The 22,074-nt window shown below is 52.2% G+C and overlaps 1 protein-coding gene across 1 annotated transcript in view; it reads left to right on the forward strand.

Annotated features, from left to right (window-relative positions):
- Positions 1–296: 296 nt before the first annotated feature.
- LOC140399137 (uncharacterized) overlaps positions 297–22,074 on the forward strand; it is a 50,148-nt gene continuing 28,370 nt past the window's right edge. Inside the window, exon 1 of the mRNA XM_072488376.1 lies at positions 297–595. Within this exon, the coding sequence (XP_072344477.1) occupies positions 297–595 (299 nt within the window). The remainder of the gene's footprint in view (positions 596–22,074) is intronic.

Here is a 22,074-nt window from a genome sequence, read left to right on the forward strand (position 1 = left end):
TAATGTCTTCAGTGAGACCCTTTCAATCTCCAGTAATATCTACAATAAGACCCTTTCGATCCCAGACAATGTTCACAATGAGACCCTTTCAATCTCCAGTGATATCTACAATAAGACCCTTTCGATCCCAGGCAATTTCCACAATGAGACCCTTTCAATCTCCAGTAATGTCCACAATGAGACTCTTTCCAATTTCAACAATGTCTAAAATGAACACTTTCCCAACCTTACCAACCCCCACAGCTCTGAATTCCCCATCCCCGAACACACCTCTCCCTGAACAACGTTCTTCTCCAATGGAGGTGGTTCTAAATCCTTCGAGAGTTTCCCCAATAGTGAGTGGGACAACAGAAATAAGCAACGCTACTTCACTGAAGAAATATCTGTCTACAAATTCAGGGGGGAAAAATACTTTTACACCAGAGCAGCTCAGGGTGTTTACGAGAAATTCCACTCTGCCGTCACTGGAGACGTACCTGCACTACTTGAGCAAAGAGGAAACAAAGTATTCTTCAGAATCAACAGCATGCATCTCCAATTGCACAACAAGACAACCATTACATTCATCAGTTGGAACCAGTGGAACCATCATAAGGTCTGTTATTTTAATTCTAAATAGAATAAGGAATGAAACATCTGTTTACATAATTGGAAAGAGTTGCACTCTCACCTCTGAGTCAGAAGGTGCTGGTTTCAAGCTGTACTCCAGAGAATTGAGAACACGATTGAGCTAACTTTTCGGTGGGAGGTGCTGTACAGCTGGAGGCTGGAGCCCCGTCCAGTCTCTCGGATGGATGTAAATGATCTTGCGGCATTATTCCAAGAAGGGCAGGGGCATTCTCCTGGCCAATATTTATCAAACAACACCATTTAAAACAGCAAAATACTGCAGCTGCTGGAATCTGAAACAAAAACAGAATGCCGGGAAAAAAAACTCAGCGGGCCTGGCAGCGTCCATAGGGGAAGGAAGCAGAGTGAATGCTTCGAGTCCGCATGACCCTTCTTCAGAATTAATGAGAGGGGAAAATGTGATTATATATATGAGGGTGGAACAGAGAGCTGGGAGAGATTCCAACAAAGGTGTAGCTGCTTTGCCCATGGGCACCCTGGAGGTAACTGTGAAGATGGCACTCACCTCCTTGCTTCCCCCTCGGAGTCTATGGCACCTGGTCCCCACTTTTATGGACCTGTAGTGATTTGCGCCTGTGCTGGGGGGTGGGGAAGGGGGCATACCGGGTGTTGAGTTCATTTGACATTAATCTCACCAATGAGATTAACATGAATGCGAATGAGCTCTGGTCAGGTTGGGCAAGATCCTGATCACGCCAGCTAGAGTGGGCTGGGAGCGTCGGAAACTGTTTAACGCCCGGCGTAAATCCCATTTTGGAACTCTCCTGGAATTCCCCCAAACATAGCAGGATTAGTGCCGGGTGCAACACGGCAGGAGAAATGTGACCCGCAACCCCCCATTATCGCATTTTAGGAAAAGCGAAGAGAAGTTCAGGAATTCAGCTTTTAGCGGCTTTCTCTAATTGGGAAGTGTACATATATTTATATAGATATAGACATTACAATTTTGGAATGGATTATAGATTATGAAAGCTAAATGAATGAATGTTGATGGTTGTCTTTTATTACGCTCCTGTATTATCTTTTATTACACTTCTCTGTGTGTTTTGATATACTACGGAGTGTAATATGTGTTACTCAAACCTTGGTTACTGATGAGGTCTTCTGAATCTCGATGAAGAAGACTCAAACTCGTCCAGTAGTTAAAAAAAAAGGTTTGTTGAGTAACTATAACAATAATTGCGTGAGTTCTTTACTTTAACATTGATAGTAGTGATAAGGTTAACAAGATCTAACTACAGTAACTATGCGTAACTACACTAACCATCTGAGCTAATCTGATACTCCTGTCCTGGTCACAGTACATCCAAAAGAGAGAGAGGGAGAGACCCAATGTGGTTCCTTATATACCCCTGTTGGTCCGGCTCTCTAGTGATCATCTGGTGCTACTGATTACACATGCACATACAGAGATCACTACATTCCACTTTTTTTCTTGTGTTACATATTTTCTGTATGTTGTAAAGAAAATTGAACAAACATAATGGATGCAGTTTGCAAATGCATTACATAAAATCAATGAGTTAATCAGTCAATTGTTAATACATTTAGTCTTTTCGGTTTTTTTCCCGTTTGCTTGAAACAGTAGATAAATGATGTTATGTACAAGTTGTGATGATATGGATGATTATACAAAGCCAATTAATATTTATGAGTCCAATCTTAATTTAAAAAATATGAGTCCAAACTTTATGAATTTATTCAGTTGAGTTGCTTTCTTCTTCTGTTGTTGAAGTGGTGATGTTGATGTCGTCGTTTCTTTGTGAATGTCATCAGTGTTCTTGTGTTTAAGTAACCAACAAGTCATCATGAGGAGTTTGAATGGTCAAATCACTTTGTTGTCTGATTTTGACTTTTCTTTCTATGCTTGTGGTAGCGATTCTGTGTTGCATCTTTGTTGTCTGACCTAGACTTTTTCCTGTGCTTGCGGTATTGATTCTGTATGTCATCTTTGTTGTCTGACCTGGACTTTTTCCTGTGTTTGTGGTATTGTTTCTGTATGTCATCTGCCTTGAAAGCTGGTTTGCTTGTTTGTTATGGGGCAGATATGAATTCATGAGATTCATGGTCGTGCCATGGTATGTTTGTACTCTTGTCGTTGTTTTGGAGTGTGCTGTTTCATTGTCCTTTATGTGCAGAGTTGTACCATCTTGTACAGGTCATTGTTTCATTGTTGTTGTTTCTGTCTTTGTTGTTTTCGTTGTTATTCTTGTTGTTGTTTTTGTCGTGCTTGTTGTTTCTGGTTTTTTTTTGTTTTCGTCATTGTTCTTGTTTTTGTCGTGCTTTTTGTTGCTGTTGTTGTCTTTGTTATGCTTCTTGTTGTTGTTGTAGTTTTTGTTGTTTTTGTTGTGCTTGTGGTTTTTGTTGTTCTTGTTGCGCTCAATTACTTTCGTGTGGATGATTTGAGTCATTCTCAAAGTTATTGATGTCAGTATTCTTTGTGGTATCTGATGTTTCATTGAGCGTTTCTTCTTGAGGATTGTGAGAATGATCTGATGTTGCATTGATCTTGGCGACATCAGTCATTTGTGGGTGATGTGATTCCTCTTTGATTCCTTGGTGCTCCTCGTCCGGAGTCATTTCTGGTTCATTTGAATCATCTTTGGTTTCTTGGTGCTCCTCTTCTGGAGTCAAAATCTTCAAGATTTCATTTTCTTGTGGGTAGTTTAGATGAGGTTTTAATTGACGTGATCTCAAGAGTAGTTTAACTTTGATTGTTGAGTGCTTCTGTACATACGAGCTGAGATCTGTCAGTCTCGCTGTGATCTTGCACATTTTATATGTCGATTGTGATCACTGTGTCACTATTCTCACATACAGTGGGTAGACATTCATTGTCTTCTTGTCGTTCATGTGTGCTGGGTGGACTTTCATAGACTCTTTGTTGTTCACGTGAGCTTGGTAGACTTTCATAGTCTGCTTCTGGTTGCTCAGATAGGGTGGATAGACCTTTATGGTCTTGTTCGTGCACGGTTGTCGCTCTGGAATCTTTAATTGCTTCCATTCTGGAGTCTGTCAATGAGCTCTCTGTGGAGGTTTGCGTCGCTCTCTGTGTGGAGTCTTTCATCGCTCTCTGTGTGGAGTCGTGTAGTGTTCTCTCTTTGGATTCGATCTGTGCTCTCTCAACAGACTCGATCAGTACTTTCTGCGTGGCGTCGTTTTCTTCCTGGCTGATTGACAGGTTGCTGTCATCCAATGTATCAACGATCTGCCATTCCATCATGGTATTGGATTCATCTACCATGAGTAGAGTCGTATTGAGCTTTTCAACCGTGTTGCTGATGCTATGATCACTATGTCCGATGAACTCAGCCATGTCTGAGTATTCTTCAGTATACAAATCATCTCTTTTTGTTTCGCATTTGTTATTGTGCTCTTCATGTTCAATGAACAAATCATCTTCTTTGGTTTCGGATTTGTCTTTTGCTCTTCACTTTGCGTGGCGTGAACTGCTTCTTCCAGGGTGCTGCAGAAGTTATTTTTAACTACTGACTGGTTGAAGTTCAGGCATTGTTCTGTCTTTCAAGGTAAAAAAGTTGGGTTCCGTAGCTTTAAAACACATTTTTTCAATTTGGGGGCATTTCCTCTTTAAGTGGGCGTGGTCCGGGTCTTCTGACCTTATGACGCTCGTGACATCATGCGTAGGAATCCATTGCGCCTGCGCAATTCGATTTTCCCTTGCTGTGCGCTTTTTTCAAAACTGCGCATGCGCGGCTTCTCGCGTATGTGCGGAAGTGTATTTTGCCGTTTTGCTTCTTTTAGGGAAGTGCGCATGTGTGCACTGGCCGGAATGCTCTCGCTCAAGATGGCTGCCATTCAAAATGTGCTGAGATACTGCCTTTACCTCGTGGTAAGTTTTCGCGCCATTTTTACGGATTTTGTTTTCTAGATAATGATTCTGTGTTTGTAAAGACTTAAAGTATTGATTTTGTTTTTGTTCAGAAGCAAGGCACTTTTGTATAGCAGTTTCTAATGTTAAATACTTTTTTTAATGCAAGTTCTTTCCTCAAATTTTTATCAAATAGTCCATAAATTAATTGATCCATTATCATAGCGTCTCTGAAATCAGCATAATTACAGCCTTGTGCTATTAACTTGAAGTCTGTAATAAAATCAGTGATGGGCTCTCCGTTTCTTTGGCACCTATGATGAAAGTTAAATCTTTCCAGCATCGCACCAGACTGACTTTTACAGTGTTCTTCAAATTTTGCGATAATCACTTTAAATTCAGTTTTGTCTTCACCTTCCAAGAAATTTAAGGAGTTACAGATCTCTATAGCTTCATGTCCTGCTATTCCGAGTAGCAGTGATATTTTCCGTTTTTCAGAGACCATGTTTAAATCATTAGCTGCCATATATACTTGGAACTTTCTCATAAACATTTTCCAGTTATTACTTAAGTTACCGTCAGTTTTCAGCTGCCATGAGCCTTGAACGTGGTCCATCAAATCGTTTAGTTGTCGAGGATCCATCTGCTGCGAAGTCTTCCACAGTTGAGCAGTCGGTACTTTGTTTTCTTTCTTTTTGTCTAACCTAATCTAACTAGTTCTTTTAAAACCAACAGACCTGGTACCATCTTTTATTACGCTCCTGTATTATCTTTTATTACACTTCTCTGTGTGTTTTGATATACAAAGGAGTGTAATATGTGTTACCTTGGTTACTGATGAGGTCTTCTGAATCTCGATGAAGAAGACTCGAACTCGTCCAGTAGTAACAAAAGGTTTATTGAGTAACTATAACAATAATTGCATGAGTTCTTTACTTTAACATTGATACTAGTAATAAGGTTAACAAGATCTAATTACAGGAACTATGCGTAAGTACTCCAGAGCTAATCTGATACTCCTGTTCTGATCACAGTACATCCAAAAGAGAGAGAGAGACACACACACAAGGTGGTTGCTTTTTATACCCCTGTTGATCCCGCCCTCTAGTGATCATCTGGTGCTACTGATTACACATTAACCCCTTATGTACATGCACATACAGAGATCACTACAGGTTGCAAGCACAAGAATCGCAGAGTCACCTTTTCCTGATCTATCGTCTTGTTTACAACTGAAGATTTCTTTTAACAAAGCTTTAATTAGACATAGAATTTCATTGATTTGGGGGCAGAAGCACCAGCAAGGATGCAGAGGCACATGTGAAAATTTGAGAAATGCCTTGAAATGAGGGGAAACCAAGGGCTGGATTCTCTGTTTGGGAGACAATGGGCGCGATCCAATTGCCACGCTGCACCTGAAGGTCAGCTTGCCGCGACGCAACGTGGACAATAAGAGCCGGGAAACCCTGCTCCCGGGATCTACCAGACTCACAACGCCTAACGAGATCTAATGCGATCACGCGAGACACTGCAATGTAATCCCGGCCATTGTGGAGGATCACTTTTTGTCAAATCTGCATATGAAAGCGAGACAGCTAATCGCACTTTAATGTGCAGATTCCCGAAGTACCTGAGACTTTGGGATCTAACCCCTTCACCTCGGGGACCTCGGACGAGTGCCATTTGGTACTGATCCCCACAAACGGGGACCAGACGTAATGGCTTCCAGGGATTCAGAGGCCACCAGCTGCGTGGACTTTGGGCAAGGTGGTGTCCTCATTCTGATGCCAACTGGACACCATGGCAGTGCCAGCCTAGCACCCTGGCAGTGCTGGCAAGGTAGCAGGTGGCACTTCAAGCTGGCATGGGCACTGCCAGAGTGCCATGTTGGCACTGCCCACATGAAACGCAAGCAATTCCTGCCATCACCGGCATCTGAATCAGCCGTGTGGTGTAGGCCTGGGTGGCATGATGGTTTCAGCCATGGATCAAGGCCTGGGACATTATGTGCAGGCGCTGGCTGAGGCCCTCACAGGGTTGCTGCCTCACAAGCAACCATATGCCAGAGCCATGCTCCCAGTCGCAGCATGCCATTCCCAGGTGATGAGGAGGATGTGGGGAAAGGGGATGATGGGCAGGACATGGAGGCCAGGCAGGCACAGGAAGCCACACAACATGTACGCCAGGGCCAACGTGCACGGGACACTCTGACCGCCTCCAGGTTCACCACGTAGCGATGGGGCGTGGGGACTGGCCAGGGGCACGGACACCGCACCCTACCCCTACATAGCTCAGCCATGCCCTGGCCTGCAATCCTTTCCGTGATACATACCTGCCGCACTACAGAGTGCAGGCCCTGGGTTGGCAATAACACTGGGGCTGGTCAACTTCCGGTTGCGGCTATGCAGAGCTAAGCCGCACGATTCGGCAGCTCGCGCTATCACGGACTTTCGGGCTCTTTAGAGGAGCCCCAACGGAAATTTTTTTGAAGATAACCCGTGGGGAAGGGAAGAGAGAGGTCCCCCTTCAACTTTTATGGACCAGACCAGAAGTGAAACGGCCAAAAAAGCGGCATTGGAGCAGTGGGAGAAGCGAGGGAAGAAAAGCGAAATGGCAGCGGCCGGGACAAAGCGGAGTGCGGGCCGGAGCTGCAGAAGTTCATCAAGCACTGCTTCGAGGAGCTGCGCAAGGAGGTGCTGGCGCCGATGCTGGCGGCAATTGAAGGACTAGGGATGACCCAGAAGGCCCACGAGGTAAAGATCCAGGAGGTGCAGAAAAGAGTCAGTGAGAATGAGGACGAGATCTTGGGCCTGGCGGTGAGAGTGGAGGAGCACGAGGCGCTGCACAAGAGGTGGGCGGGAAGACTCGAAGACCTGAGAACAGGTCAAGGAGAAAGAACCTGCGGATCCTGGGTCTCCCTGAAGGAGTGGAGGGGGCTGATGCCGGGGCATACGCGAGCACGATGCTCGAGACGATGATGGGCGCGGAGGCCCCTTCGAGGCCGTTGGAGCTGGATGGGGCACACCGGGTGCTGGCGAGGAGGCCCAAGGCAAACGAGCCGCCAAGGGCGATGGTGGTGAGATTCCACCGTTTCACAGACAGAGAGAGGGTCCTGAAATGGGCCAAGAAGGAGCGGAGCAGCAAGTGAGACAATGCAGAGATCCGAATATACCCGGACTGGAGCACGGAGGTTGCAAAGAGGAGAGCGGGTTTCAACCGGGCCAAAGCGGTGCTGCACCGGAAAGGAGTGAGATTCGGAATGCTGCAGCCAGCGCGACTGTGGGTCACATACAAGGATCAGCACCATTATTTTGCAACGCCCGAAGAGGCGTGGACCTTCATTCAAACCGAAAAGTTGGACTCAAACTGAGGGTGGGGGGATGTTTGATGTTTGATGGCTGTTGTATATAGGGGGTCAATCACGCGCAGGAAATGTTACATGGGCTGGGGGAGAGAGACAGGAGCTGCGCCAGAGGGGGCGGGGTAGGCTTTGGAAAGTGCGGGGTTTTTCCCGTACTAAGGAAGAAAGGCGGGAAGGGGAATGGAGGAACGCATACTGATTGGGAGACTCCCACACGGGGAGGTCAATGGGACGGCGGGGAAGCCGGGGTCAGCAGGTGTCAGCTGACTTACGGGAGTGACATGGGGGGAGCAAAAAAGCTAGACAGGGGTCTACCGGGGGGGAGGGGAGGGGGGGGGGGAAGGGTTGTTGCTGCACTGGCCGAAAGGGAATGGGACACAGAAGAGGTGGTCGGGGCGGGGGTCCCCCGTCTGGGGGACTGGAGGATGAGGGAGGCGTGGACACGGGACTGGCCCAGAAAAGGAGATGGCTAGTCGGCGGGGGAGGGGGGGGGGGGGGGGGGGGAGGTGGTGAGAGCCCCTCCAATCCGGCTGATGATGTGGAATGTGAGGGGCCTGAATGGGCCGGTGAAGAAGGCCCGAGTGTTCGCGCACTTAAAGGGACTGAAGGCAGACGTGGTCATGCTCCAAGAGACACATCTGAAGGTGGCGGACCAGGTCAAGGTGAAAGGGATGGGTAGGACAGGTATTCCATTCGGGGCTGGACGCGAAGAATAGAGGGGTGGCAATATTGGTGGGGAAGCGGGTGTCATTTGAGGCCAAGAATATCGTAGCGGATAACGGAGGGCGATATGTGATGGTGAGCGGTAAGTTGCAGGGGACGTGGGTGGTGTTGGTAAATGTATACGCCCCGAACTGGGATGATGCTGGATTCATGAAGTGCATGTTGGGGTGCATTCCGGACTTGGAGTTAGCAGGCCTGATAATGGGTGGGGACTTCAATACGGTGTTGGACCCAGCACTGGACCGTTCCAGATCGAGGACTGGAAAGAGGCCGGCGGCGGCCAGGGTGCTTAGGGGGTTTATGGATCAGATGGGGGGAGTGGACCCATGGAGGTTTGCCAGGCCGCAGGCCAGGGAATTTTCTTTTTTCTCCCACGTGCACAAAGCCTACTCCCGGATAGATTTTTTTTGTCCTGGGCAGGGCGCTCATCCCGAAGGTGGGGGGAACGGAGTATTCGGCCATAGCCGTTTCGCATCACGCCCCGCACTGGGTGGAACTGGAGCTGGGAGAGGAGAGGGACCAACGCCCGCTGTGGCGGCTGGATGTGGGACTGCTGGCAGATGAGGTGGTGTGTGGGAAGGTGAGGGGGTGCATCGAAAGGTACTTGGAGGCCAACGACAACGGGGAGGTGCGGGTGGGGGTAGTATGGGAGGCGTTGAAGGCGGTGATCAGGGGAGAGCTAATCTCCATCAGGGCTCATAGGGAGAAGACAGAGGGCATGGAAAGGGAGAGGTTAGTGGGGGAGATTTTAAGAGTGGACAGGAGATACGCAGAGGCCCCTGAGGAGGGATTACTTGGGGAAAGGCGACGCCTCCAAACGGAGTTTGATCTGTTGACCACAGGGAAGGCAGAGGCACAGTGGAGGAAGGCGCAGGGGGCGACCTACGAGTATGGGGAAAAGGCGAGTCGGATGCTGGCACACCAGCTCCATAAGAGGATGGCAGCGAGGGAAATAGGGGGAGTCAAGGATGGAAGGGGAGCCACGTTGCGGAGTGTGACGAAAATAAATGAGGTATTCAAGGCCTTCTATGAGGAGCTGTACAGATCCCAGCCCCCAGCGGGGGAAGTGGGGATGAGATGATTCCTAGACCAACTGAGATTCCCGAGGGTGGAGGAGCAAGAGGTGGCTGGTTTGGGGGCACCAATTGGGTTGGAGGAGCTGAGCAAGGGTTTGGGGAGCATGCAGGCGGGGAAGGCCCCAGGACCGGACGGGTTCCCGGTGGAGTTCTACAGGAAGTACGTAGCCCTGTTGGTCCCACTACTAGTGAGGACCTTTAATGAGGCAAGAGAGGAAGGGACCCTGCCCCCGACAATGCCGGAGGCGACGATTTCTTTGATCCTAAAGCGGGACAAGGACCCACTGCAATGTGGATCGTACAGGCCGATCTCGCTCCTTAACGTGGATGCTAAGTTGCTGGCAAAAGTGCTGGCTACGAGGATCGAGGACTGTGTCCCGGGGGTGATCCACGAGGACCAAACGGGATTTGTAAAGGGCAGGCAACTAAACACCAATGTGCGGCGGCTCTTAAACGTGATAATGATGCCATCGGAGGAGGGAGAGGCGGAGGTAGTGGCAGCTATGGACGCAGAGAAGGCCTTTGACCGAGTAGAGTGGGAGTACCTCTGGGAAGTGCTGCGTAGGTTTGGGTTCGGGGGAGGGTTTATCAGTTGGGTTAAGCTCCTTTACAGAGCCCCGGTGGCGAGTGTGGTGACGAACCGGCGGAGGTCAGAGTACTTTCGGCTGTACCGAGGGACAAGGCAGGGGTGCCCCCTGTCCCCCTTGTTGTTTGCATTGGCGATCGAACCCTTGGCCATGTCATTGAGGGAGTCTAGGAAATGGAGGGGGGTGGTCCGAGAGGGAGAAGAGCATCGGGTGTCGCTTTATGCGGATGACCTGTTGCTGTATGTGGCGGATCCAGTGGAGGGGATGGTGGAGGTCATGCAGACTCTAAGGGAGTGTGGGGATTTTTCGGGCTATAAGCTCAAAGTAGGGAAGAGTGAGCTTTTTGTAGTACAGGCAGGGGACCAAGAAAGGGGGATAGGGGATCTACCGCTGAGGAGGGCGGAGGGGAGCTTTCGGTACCTGGGGATCCAGATTGCCAGGAGTTGGGGGGGCCCTACATAAACTGAATCTGACGAGGTTGGTGGAGCAGATGGAGGAGGACTTCAAAAGATGGGACATGTTACCGCTCTCGCTAACGGGTAGAGTGCAGTCGGTCAAAATGGTGGTCCTTCCGAGGTTTCTTTTTGTGTTTCAGTGTCTTCCCATCGTGATCACCAAGGCCTTTTTCAAGAGTGTAGGCAGGAGTATTATGGGGTTTGTGTGGGCGAATAGGACCCCGAGGGTAAGGAGAGGGTTTCTGGAACGCAGTAGGGACCGAGGAGGGTTGGCGCTGCCGAACCTAGGGAGCTACTACTGGGCAGCAAATGTGGCAATGATCCGCACGTGGGTGGTGGAGGGAGAGGGGGTGGCATGGAAGAGGGTGGAGATGGCGCCCTGTAAAGGAACGAGCCTGGGGGCGTTGGTGACGGCACCGCTGCCGCTCTCGCCGTCAAAGTATACCACGAGCCCGGTGGTGGCAGCAACGCTAAGGATCTGGGGCCAGTGGAGACGGCACAGGGGTGCAATGGGAGCCTCGGTGTGGTCCCCGATCAGGGGTAACCACCGGTTTGTCCCGGGGAGGATGGACGGGGGGTTCCAGAGCTGGCATCGGGCGGGGATTGGAAGAATGGGGGACCTGTTCATTGATGGGACGTTTGCGAGCCTAGGGGCACTGGAGGAGAAGTTTGAGATACCCCCGGGAAATGCTTTTAGATACATGCAGGTGAGGGCGTTTGTGAGGCGACAGGTGAGAGAATTCCCGTTGCTCCCGGCACAAGAAATTCAAGACAGGGTGATCTCGGGTGTATGGGTCGGGGAGGGCAAGGTGTCGGCAATATACCAGGAGATGAAAGAAGAGGGGGAAGCGCTGGTAGAGGAGCTGAAGGGTAAATGGGAGGAGGAGCTGGGGGACGAGATTGAGGCGGGGTTATGGGCTGATGCCCTAGGTAGGGTTAATTCCTCCTCCTCGTGTGCCAGGCTCAGTCTGATACAATTTAAGGTGGTTCACAGAGCGCACTTGACGGGGGCGAGGTTGAGTAGGTACTTTGGGGTAGAGAACAGATGTGGAAGGTGCTCAGGGAGTCCGGCGAACCATGTCCATGTGTTTTGGTCATGCCCGGCATTGGAGGGGTTCTGGAGAGGAGTGGCGGGAGCAATATCTCAGGTGGTGAAAGTCCGGGTCAAGCCAAGCTGGGGGCTAGCAATATTTGGAGTCGTGGACGAGCCGGGAGTGCAGGAGGCGAAAGAGGCCGGCATTCTGGCCTTTGTGTCCCTTGTAGCCCGGCGAAGGATCTTGCTAATGTGGAAGGAGGCGAAGCCCCCCAGCGTGGAGGCCTGAATAAATGACATGGCTGGGTTCATTAAGCTGGAGAGGATAAAGTTTGCCTTGAGAGGGTCTGCGCAGGGGTTCTACAGGCGGTGGCAACCGTTCCTAGACTATCTCGCGGAGCGTTAGAGGAAGGTCGGTCAGCAGCAGCAACCCAGGGGTGGGTGGGGGGGAAACGTCCTATAGGGGGGGTGGGGGGGGGGGTGGGGCTTGCCTGGGGGGGGGGTTGAGCAAGAGAAAACATGAAGGATTTGGGAAACTGGCACGTATGGGAGAGAGCCAGTGTACAAAGCTATGTAACATATCGTTTTACCATGTGTATATCTTGCTATGTGCGATTTCTTGTTATTTTGTTATGAGGGGGGGTGGGGTTATTGTTTGTAAGGGTGAAAAATTGTGTTAAAAAACTTTAATAAATATATATTAAAAATAAAACACTGGGGCTGGTCCATGGGATGGAGGATGATGATAACCCGCTTGTAGGGGGGCGTGCATTCCATTTATCGACCCCTGGACCCGGGGCATTGTGTCGATGGCGGCGAACCCCGCTGACCGGGCATCCTGGTGGGCTTGGTCCAATTTGAAGTGGATGAATTGAGCCGCCTGGGCATATAGGGCCTCCGTGACAGCGCGGATGCATCTGTGCGTTGAGGTCTGTGAGATCCCGGGCAGGTCCCCATTCGGCGCCTGGAAGTGCCCCGTGGCATAGTGACGAATGTGATATAAAATACCACTACATAGCTCAGCCATGCCCTGTCCTGCAATCCTTTCCGTGATACATACCTGCCGCACTACAGAGTGCAGGCCCTGGGTTGGCAATAACACTGGGGCTGGTCAACTTCCGGTTGCGGCTATGCAGAGCTAAGCCGCACGATTCGGCAGCTCCCGCTATCACGGACTTTCGGGCTCTTTAGAGGAGCCCCAACGGAAATTTTTTGAAGATAACCCGTGGGGAAGGGGAGAGAGAGGTCCCCCTTCAACGTTTATGGACCAGACCAGAAGTGAAACGGCCAAAAAAGCGGCATTGGAGCAGTGGGAGAAGCGAGGGAAGAAAAGCAAAATGGCGGCGGCCGGGGACAAAGCGGAGTGCGGGCCGGAGCTGCAGAAGTTCATCAAGCACTGCTTCGAGGAGCTGCGCAAGGAGATGCTGGCGCCTATGCTGGCGGCAATTGAAGGACTAGGGATGACCCAGAAAGCCCATGAGGTAAAGATCCAGGAGGTGCAGAAAAGAGTCAGTGAGAATGAGGACGAGATCTTGGGCCTGGCGGTGAGAGTGGAGGAGCACGAGGCGCTGCACAAGAGGTGGGCGGGAAGACTCGAAGACCTGAGAACAGGTCGAGGAGAAAGAACCTGCGGATCCTGGGTCTCCCTGAAGGAGTGGAGGGGGCCGATGCCGGGGCATACGCGAGCACGATGCTCGAGACGATGATGGGCGCGGAGGCCCCTTCGAGGCCGCTGGAGCTGGATGGGGCACACCGGGTGCTGGCGAGGAGGCCCAAGGCAAACGAGCCGCCAAGGGCGATGGTGGTGAGATTCCACCGTTTCACAGACAGAGAGAGGGTCCTGAAATGGGCCAAGAAGGAGCGGAGCAGCAAGTGGGACAATGCAGAGATCCGAATATACCCGGACTGGAGCACGGAGGTTGCAAAGAGGAGAGCGGGTTTCAACCGGGCCAAGGCGGTGCTGCACCGGAAAGGAGTGAGATTCGGAATGCTGCAGCCAGCGCGACTGTGGGTCACATACAAGGATCAGCACCATTATTTTGCAACGCCCGAAGAGGCGTGGACCTTCATTCAAACCGAAAAGTTGGACTCAAACTGAGGGTTTGTGAGGGTGGGGGGGATGTTTGATGTTTGATGGCTGTTGTATATAGGGGGTCAATCACGCGCAGGAAATGTTACATGGGCTGGGGGAGAGAGACAGGAGCTGCGCCAGAGGGGGCGGGGTAGGCTTTGGAAAGTGCGGGGTTTTTCCCGTACTAAGGAAGAAAGGCGGGAAGGGGAATGGAGGAACACACACTGATTGGGAGACTCCCACACGGGGAGGTCAATGGGACGGCGGGGAAGCCGGGGTCAGCAGGTGTCAGCTGACTTACGGGAGTGACATGGGGGGAGCAAAAAAGCTAGACACGGGTCTACCGGGGGGGAGGGGAGGGGGGAGGGGGGGGGGGAAGGGTTGTTGCTGCACTGGCCGAAAGGGAATGGGACACAGAAGAGGTGGTCGGGGCGGGGGTCCCCCGTCTGGGGGACTGGAGGATGAGGGAGGCGTGGACACGGGACTGGCCCAGAAAAGGAGATGGCTAGTCGGCGGGGGGAGGGGGGGGGGGGGGAGGTGGTGAGAGCCCCTCCAATCCGGCTGATGATGTGGAACGTGAGGGGCCTGAATGGGCCGGTGAAGAAGGCCCGAGTGTTCGCGCACTTAAAGGGACTGAAGGCAGACGTGGTCATGCTCCAAGAGACACATCTGAAGGTGGCGGACCAGGTCAAGGTTAAGAAAGGGATGGGTAGGACAGGTATTCCATTCGGGGCTGGACGCGAAGAATAGAGGGGTGGCAATATTGGTGGGGAAGCGGGTGTCATTTGAGGCCAAGAATATCGTAGCGGATAACGGAGGGCGATATGTGATGGTGAGCGGTAAGTTGCAGGGGACGTGGGTTCTGTTGGTAAATGTATACGCCCCGAACTGGGATGATGCTGGATTCATGAAGTGCATGTTGGGGTGCATTCCGGACCTGGAGTTAGGAGGCCTGATAATGGGTGGGGACTTCAATACGGTGTTGGACCCAGCACTGGACCGTTCCAGATCGAGGACTGGAAAGAGGCCGGCGGCGGCCAGGATGCTTAGGGGGTTTATGGATCAGATGGGGGGAGTGGACCCATGGAGGTTTGCCAGGCCGCAGGCCAGGGAATTTTCTTTTTTCTCCCACGTGCACAAAGCCTACTCCCGGATAGATTTTTTTTGTCCTGGGCAGGGCGCTCATCCCGAAGGTGGGGGGAACGGAGTATTCGGCCATAGCCGTTTCGCATCACGCCCCGCACTGGGTGGAACTGGAGCTGGGAGAGGAGAGGGACCAACGCCCGCTGTGGCGGCTGGATGTGGGACTGCTGGCAGATGAGGTGGTGTGTGGGAAGGTGAGGGGGTGCATCGAAAGGTACTTGGAGGCCAACGACAACGGGGAGGTGCGGGTGGGGGTAGTATGGGAGGCGTTGAAGGCGGTGATCAGGGGAGAGCTAATCTCCATCAGGGCTCATAGGGAGAAGACAGAGGGCATGGAAAGGGAGAGGTTAGTGGGGGAGATTTTAAGACTGGACAGGAGATACGCAGAGGCCCCTGAGGAGGGATTACTTGGGGAAAGACGACGCCTCCAAACGGAGTTTGATCTGTTGACCACAGGGAAGGCAGAGGCACAGTGGAGGAAGGCGCAGGGGGCGACCTACGAGTATGGGGAAAAGGCGAGTCGGATGCTGGCACACCAGCTCCATAAGAGGATGGCAGCGAGGGAAATAGGGGGAGTCAAGGATGGAAGGGGAGCCACGTTGCGGAGTGTGACGAAAATAAATGAGGTATTCAAGGCCTTCTATGAGGAGCTGTACAGATCCCAGCCCCCAGCGGGGGAAGTGGGGATGAGACGATTCCTAGACCAACTGAGATTCCCGAGGGTGGAGGAGCAAGAGGTGGCTGGTTTGGGGGCACCAATTGGGTTGGAGGAGCTGAGCAAGGGTTTGGGGAGCATGCAGGCGGGGAAGGCCCCGGGACCGGACGGGTTCCCGGTGGAGTTCTACAGGAAGTACGTAGACCTGTTGGTCCCACTACTAGTGAGGACCTTTAATGAGGCAAGAGAGGAAGGGACCCTACCCCCGACAATGCCGGAGGCGACGATTTCTTTGATCCTAAAGCGGGACAAGGACCCACTGCAATGTGGATCGTACAGGCCGATCTCGCTCCTTAACGTGGATGCTAAGTTGCTGGCAAAAGTGCTGGCTACGAGGATCGAGGACTGTGTCCCGGGGGTGATCCACGAGGACCAAACGGGATTTGTAAAGGGCAGGCAACTAAACACCAATGTGCGGCGGCTCTTAAACGTGATAATGATGCCATCAGAGGAGGGAGAGGCGGAGGTAGTGGCAGCTATGGACGCAGAGAAGGCCTTTGACCGAGTAGAGTGGGAGTACCTCTGGGAAGTGCTGCGTAGGTTTGGGTTCGGGGGAGGGTTTATCAGTTGGGTTAAGCTCCTTTACAGAGCCCCGGTGGCGAGTGTGGTGACGAACCGGCGGAGGTCAGAGTACTTTCGGCTGTACCGAGGGACAAGGCAGGGATGCCCCCTGTCCCCCTTGTTGTTTGCATTGGCGATCGAACCCTTGGCCATGTCATTGAGGGAGTCTAGGAAATGGAGGGGGGTGGTCCGAGAGGGAGAAGAGCATCGGGTGTCGCTTTATGCGGATGACCTGTTGCTGTATGTGGCGGATCCAGTGGAGGGGATGGTGGAGGTCATGCAGACTCTAAGGGAGTGTGGGGATTTTTCGGGCTATAAGCTCAAAGTAGGGAAGAGTGAGCTTTTTGTAGTACAGGCAGCGGACCAAGAAAGGGGGATAGGGGATCTACCGCTGAGGAGGGCGGAGGGGAGCTTTCGGTACCTGGGGATCCAGATTGCCAGGAGTTGGGGGGGCCCTACATAAACTGAATCTGACGAGGTTGGTGGAGCAGATGGAGGAGGACTTCAAAAGATGGGACATGTTACCGCTCTCGCTAACGGGTAGAGTGCAGTCGGTCAAAATGGTGGTCCTTCCGAGGTTTCTTTTTGTGTTTCAGTGTCTTCCCATCGTGATCACCAAGGCCTTTTTCTAGAGTGTAGGCAGGAGTATTATGGGGTTTGTGTGGGCGAATAGGACCCCGAGGGTAAGGAGAGGGTTTCTGGAACGCAGTAGGGACCGAGGAGGGTTGGCGCTCCCGAACCTAGGGAGCTACTACTGGGCAGCAAATGTGGCAATGATCCGCAAGTGGGTGGTGGAGGGAGAGGGGGTGGCATGGAAGAGGGTGGAGATGGCGCCCTGTAAAGGAACGAGCCTGGGGGCGTTGGTGACGGCACCGCTGCCGCTCTCGCCGTCAAAGTATACCACGAGCCCGGTGGTGGCAGCAACGCTAAGGATCTGGGGCCAGTGGAGACGGCACAGGGGTGCAATGGGAGCCTCGGTGTGGTCCCCGATCAGGGGTAACCACCGGTTTGTCCCGGGGAGGATGGACGGGGGGTTCCAGAGCTGGCATCGGGCGGGGATTGGAAGAATGGGGGACCTGTTCATTGATGGGACGTTTGCGAGCCTAGGGGCACTGGAGGAGAAGTTTGAGATACCCCCGGGAAATGCTTTTCGATACATGCAGGTGAGGGCGTTTGTGAGGCGACAGGTGAGAGAATTCCCGTTGCTCCCGGCACAAGAAATTCAAGACAGAGTGATCTCGGGTGTATGGGTCGGGGAGGGCAAGGTGTCGGCAATATACCAGGAGATGAAAGAAGAGGGGGAAGCGCTGGTAGAGGAGCTGAAGGGTAAATGGGAGGAGGAGCTGGGGGACGAGATTGAGGCGGGGTTCTGGGCTGATGCCCTAGGTAGGGTTAATTCCTCCTCCTCGTGTGCCAGGCTCAGTCTGATACAATTTAAGGTGGTTCACAGAGCGCACTTGACGGGGGCGAGGTTGAGTAGGTACTTTGGGGTAGAGAACAGATGTGGAAGGTGCTCAGGGAGTCCGGCGAACCATGTCCATATGTTTTGGTCATGCCCGGCACTGGAGGGGATCTGGAGAGGAGTGGCGGGAGCAATATCTCAGGTGGTGAAAGTCCGGGTCAAGCCAGGCTGGGGGCTAGCAATATTTGGAGTCGTGGACGAGCCGGGAGTGCAGGAGGCGAAAGAGGCCGGCATTCTGGCCTTTGTGTCCCTTGTAGCCCGGCGAAGGATCTTGCTAATGTGGAAGGAGGCGAAGCCCCCCAGCGTGGAGGCCTGAATAAATGACATGGCTGGGTTCATTAAGCTGGAGAGGATAAAGTTTGCCTTGAGAGGGTCTGCGCAGGGGTTCTACAGGCGGTGGCAACTGTTCCTAGACTATCTCGCGGAGCGTTAGAGGAAGGTCGGTCAGCAGCAGCAACCCAGGGGTGGGTGGGGGGGGAAACGTCCTATAGGGGGGGTGGGGGGGGTGGGGCTTGCCTGGGGGGGGGGGTTGAGCAAGAGAAAACATGAAGGATTTGGGAAACTGGCAAGTATGGGAGAGAGCCAGTGTACAAAGCTATGTAACATATCATTTTACCATGTGTATATCTTGCTATGTGCGATTTCTTGTTATTTTGTTATGAGGGGGGGGTGGGGTTATTGTTTGTAAGGGTGAAAAATTGTGTTAAAAAACTTTAATAAATATATATAAAAAATAAAACACTGGGGCTGGTCCATGGGATGGAGGATGATGATAACCCGCTTGTAGGGGGACGTGCATTCCATTTATCGACCCCTGGACCCGGGGCATTGTGTCGATGGCGGCGAACCCCGCTGACCGGGCATCCTGGTGGGCTTGGTCCAATTTGAAGTGGATGAATTGAGCCGCCTGGGCATATAGGGTCTCCGTGACAGCGCGGATGCATCTGTGCGTTGAGGTCTGTGAGATCCCGGGCAGGTCCCCACTCGGCGCCTGGAAGTGCCCCGTGGCATAGTGACGAATGTGATATAAAATAGTTAGTTTAAAGATATTAGTTACAGTAATGTAGATGTAGGCCTGTCTAATTCTAGTGAGTTCACAGACAAAGGATTTCAGAAAGCATGGCAAGGAAGGGGTAGGGGGGTCTGTTAGAGGAGGAGAAAAGGATGCTGGGTAACAAGAGGCCAGGGTGAAGGAATGAGAAGTGAGCCAATTAAGATGTATGGCCAGATCAGGAGGAGTATAGGATGACCTATGGGAATCTGTATGCCATTTGAATGTATTTGCAGAGATCCCTTTGTCTCGGACCTCATTCGTTTCCAGGGGGTCCTGGAGACTGGTTCTGTGTTCTGTGTCCCTGAGAAGCGAGTCAGACTTGAAAGTTGGTTAAAAATACATAATAATATGCCTACAAATCCATCTCGAGTTTTATTGAGGCCAGACTGACGGGTAAAGAATTCAACATTTGTCAATAGAGGCTTAGGGCGACCGTCACCTTGACAGCAACCGGGAGCGGGTGTCCTCCCCCATACCCCTGCAGTGCCAGGTTGTGCCATGATCTGGCAGATATGTCACACTGCCTCCCTGCTCAGCAAGTCTTTGTCGCCATGCCCGGTCTGGCAGGTCCTCGAAAGACAGGCGCTGCAGTACACACGAGGCCTCATGCGAGGCTCCTTTGAACCTCCTCCTCCTCGGCCTGTTGGGCAGCGTGCTTTCGATCCTGGCAGCTGCCTCCTGTCTCTCTGCGACAGGCTCCACTGCTGCTCCGCTGTTGCAGCTTCCTCCTCCTCAAGCAGTTCCAGCTCGTACAGACGCAGGGCATCCCCCAGGGCTGCGGCAACTAGCAGCAAGGCCACCATTGCTGATTGTATTCCAATATCCATTGTCTGCAGGGGTTAAAAGGCCTACATGTTAGCATGGTGCATACCCCTGTGCCGAACATTGTAGCCACGTTTGGCACTGCAGACTCTGTCCCGCATGACCCCCTCTCCCCCAACATCTCCGCAGCGTGGCCCCGTTGGTGGCCGGCACCCTGGCGCAGTCCTTGATGCCAGGGATACCATTAGCTGCCACTGCCCTTGCCAGGGGTACGCTCCGCGGCCCTCACCCAGCACCCCCGTTGGGGCTACTGTGGGCGTTGTCCTGAGTGAGCTGCTGGCGAGTGGCGGCCGGGTGGCGGGGAGGTGCATGGCAGAGAGTGGGGGGTGGGGGTGTACCCATCTGGCCGGTGTCACTCTGCAGAACCAGGGGCCAAGGTGGGTGGTCACTGGGGTGCGTAGCAAGATGGCTGCCCTGGTGTAAGTCAAAGGGCGGTTATTTTGGGTGGCAAACTAATGGAGTAGATCATTTGTTTGTTATTGGTCGAGCCAATGCCCTTACGTGAGATATAGTGAAATGCAGTGATGGGGAGATATGGTCGAACTAGCATTGTGAAGGACGCAATCAAATGGGCTGAAGAGTATTCTATTGCTGAACTATCCCATAGCTTTAGTGATTCAGAAGTCAGAATTCGCAGCACAGTCGTGATGGGACATTGGGAGTCCTGCAATAGAGATTTAATGTTCTTTGGTACTGACCACCTTCTTAGTACAGTCAATCCATGCCAGAGGAAATGATTCACTGCCTGTATCATAATTTTAATAATGATGGTCATAAAAACAGAGAGCTCGGTCAAAGGTTTGTTTATAGCTATGTAGCAGACTCCCTGGTGGTTTGGCAATGCTGTAAGAATGTTGGCTGGGAATTACACAAATTACTTACATGCCTCTGACATCCCGTTACCATGGCAAACACTCCATTTTATATAATGCCAGATACCAATGTTTGCCATGTTATATAAACCAGAAGACCTAGGAAGAAGGTTCACATAAGTTTATTATATATTTGAAGGCTGTCGCCAGATGGGTGAAGATTAAAGCCGTGCATAGGGTGCCAGTCGGCAACTAACGAAAGGCCCGGTCCAGGTTCGGGCCGGTATTTAAAGGGCTAAGTAACGAGCCCCCAGCTGGGCGGACCGCTGGTATTCGTGGGTACTGGACAACTGCCCCAGTTTTTCCATGGTGGCTCTGGAGGTAGTGGAGGCCAACCATTGTGAAAGGGCGATTGTGAGGATCAGGAACATCAACCCAATGAAGTGTCCAGCCTGGCCTGCATCCGCACCCAGGGCCGTCCTGGCCATTCCCAGGGATAGGGCGAGGCCGACAGTGGGAGCTTTTGGTTCTCTTGGGAAGCTAAGCACTTTTTCACCATGTGTTCGATGTCCCCGCTGAGTCCAGGCCACCGCACATAGCTTCCCATGAGGAACTTCACTTTCGAGATGCCGGGATGTCGGTTACTATCGCGTGTCAACCCGGTCGTAGGACGACCACTTGTGCTCCCCATACAGATCTTTTTATACCATCTTTCACACTGACCTCCTGTCACTTCGCGAGGAAGGGCTGTAAGTCTTCCATGGGGGGTCCCTGTAATCCACACTCAGGACAATGTGGTGTAACCTCATCAGTGTAAGGTCCTTATGAGTCTATGTGCCCATCTACTTGGCTGTCACGGGTAGGGTATCCATGAAGATTAAGGTCATTACGACTTACTACTGGAGGGGGAGGCGGGGCTTGCAGGCAGCAATAATCGACTTCGGGCATCTGCATTCTCTATCTGTGCTCCTGGGCAGTGCTCGAATGTACACTCGCAGGTTTCTAATATCAGCACGCGGCATTGGATCCAGGCTAAGGCTATTGGGGGAATTGACTTGTCCTCCTTGAAGAGGCCCAATAGAGTTTATGGTCCGTGATAATGGTGAAATGGCAACCGCAAACATATTGACGGATTTTCTTTACTGAATATACCAGAGCCAATCCCTCTTTCTTGATCGGGGAGTATCATCTCTCCACAGCAGCCAGGGTCCTGGATACAGTCTCTATCAGTTGTTCAGTGCCATCATCCCACCGGTGGGATAATACTGCTCTAATTCCATAAGGCAAGGCATCGCAGGTGGGGATGAGTGGTCTTGAGAGTTCATAGCGTGCCAGTATTTTAGTCGCCAGCCGTTGCTTTTTTACCCTGGTGAACACTTCGTCCTGTGGCATTTGCCAAGACCACATTTGATCCGATGGTATACATGTGGCCGGGGCGAAATTCTCCCGCTACGGCGTGATGACCGCCGACTGATGCCCAAAACGGCGCCAATCAGACGGGCATCGCGCCGCCCCAAAGTGCGGAATGCTCCGCATCTTTGGGGGCCGAGCCCCAACATTGAGGGGCTAGGCCGACGCCGGAGGAATTTCCGCCCCGCCAGCTGGCGGAAACGGCCTTTGTTGCCCCGCCAGCTGGTGTGGAAATGACATCTCCGGGCGGCGCATGCGCGGGAGCATCAGCGGCCGCTGACAGTTTCCCACGCATGTGCAGTGGAGGGAGTCTCTTCCCCCTCCGCCATG

This window comes from Scyliorhinus torazame, chromosome 22 (assembly GCF_047496885.1).
Source record: "Scyliorhinus torazame isolate Kashiwa2021f chromosome 22, sScyTor2.1, whole genome shotgun sequence".
In the NCBI taxonomy this organism is placed as follows: Eukaryota; Metazoa; Chordata; class Chondrichthyes; order Carcharhiniformes; family Scyliorhinidae; genus Scyliorhinus; species Scyliorhinus torazame.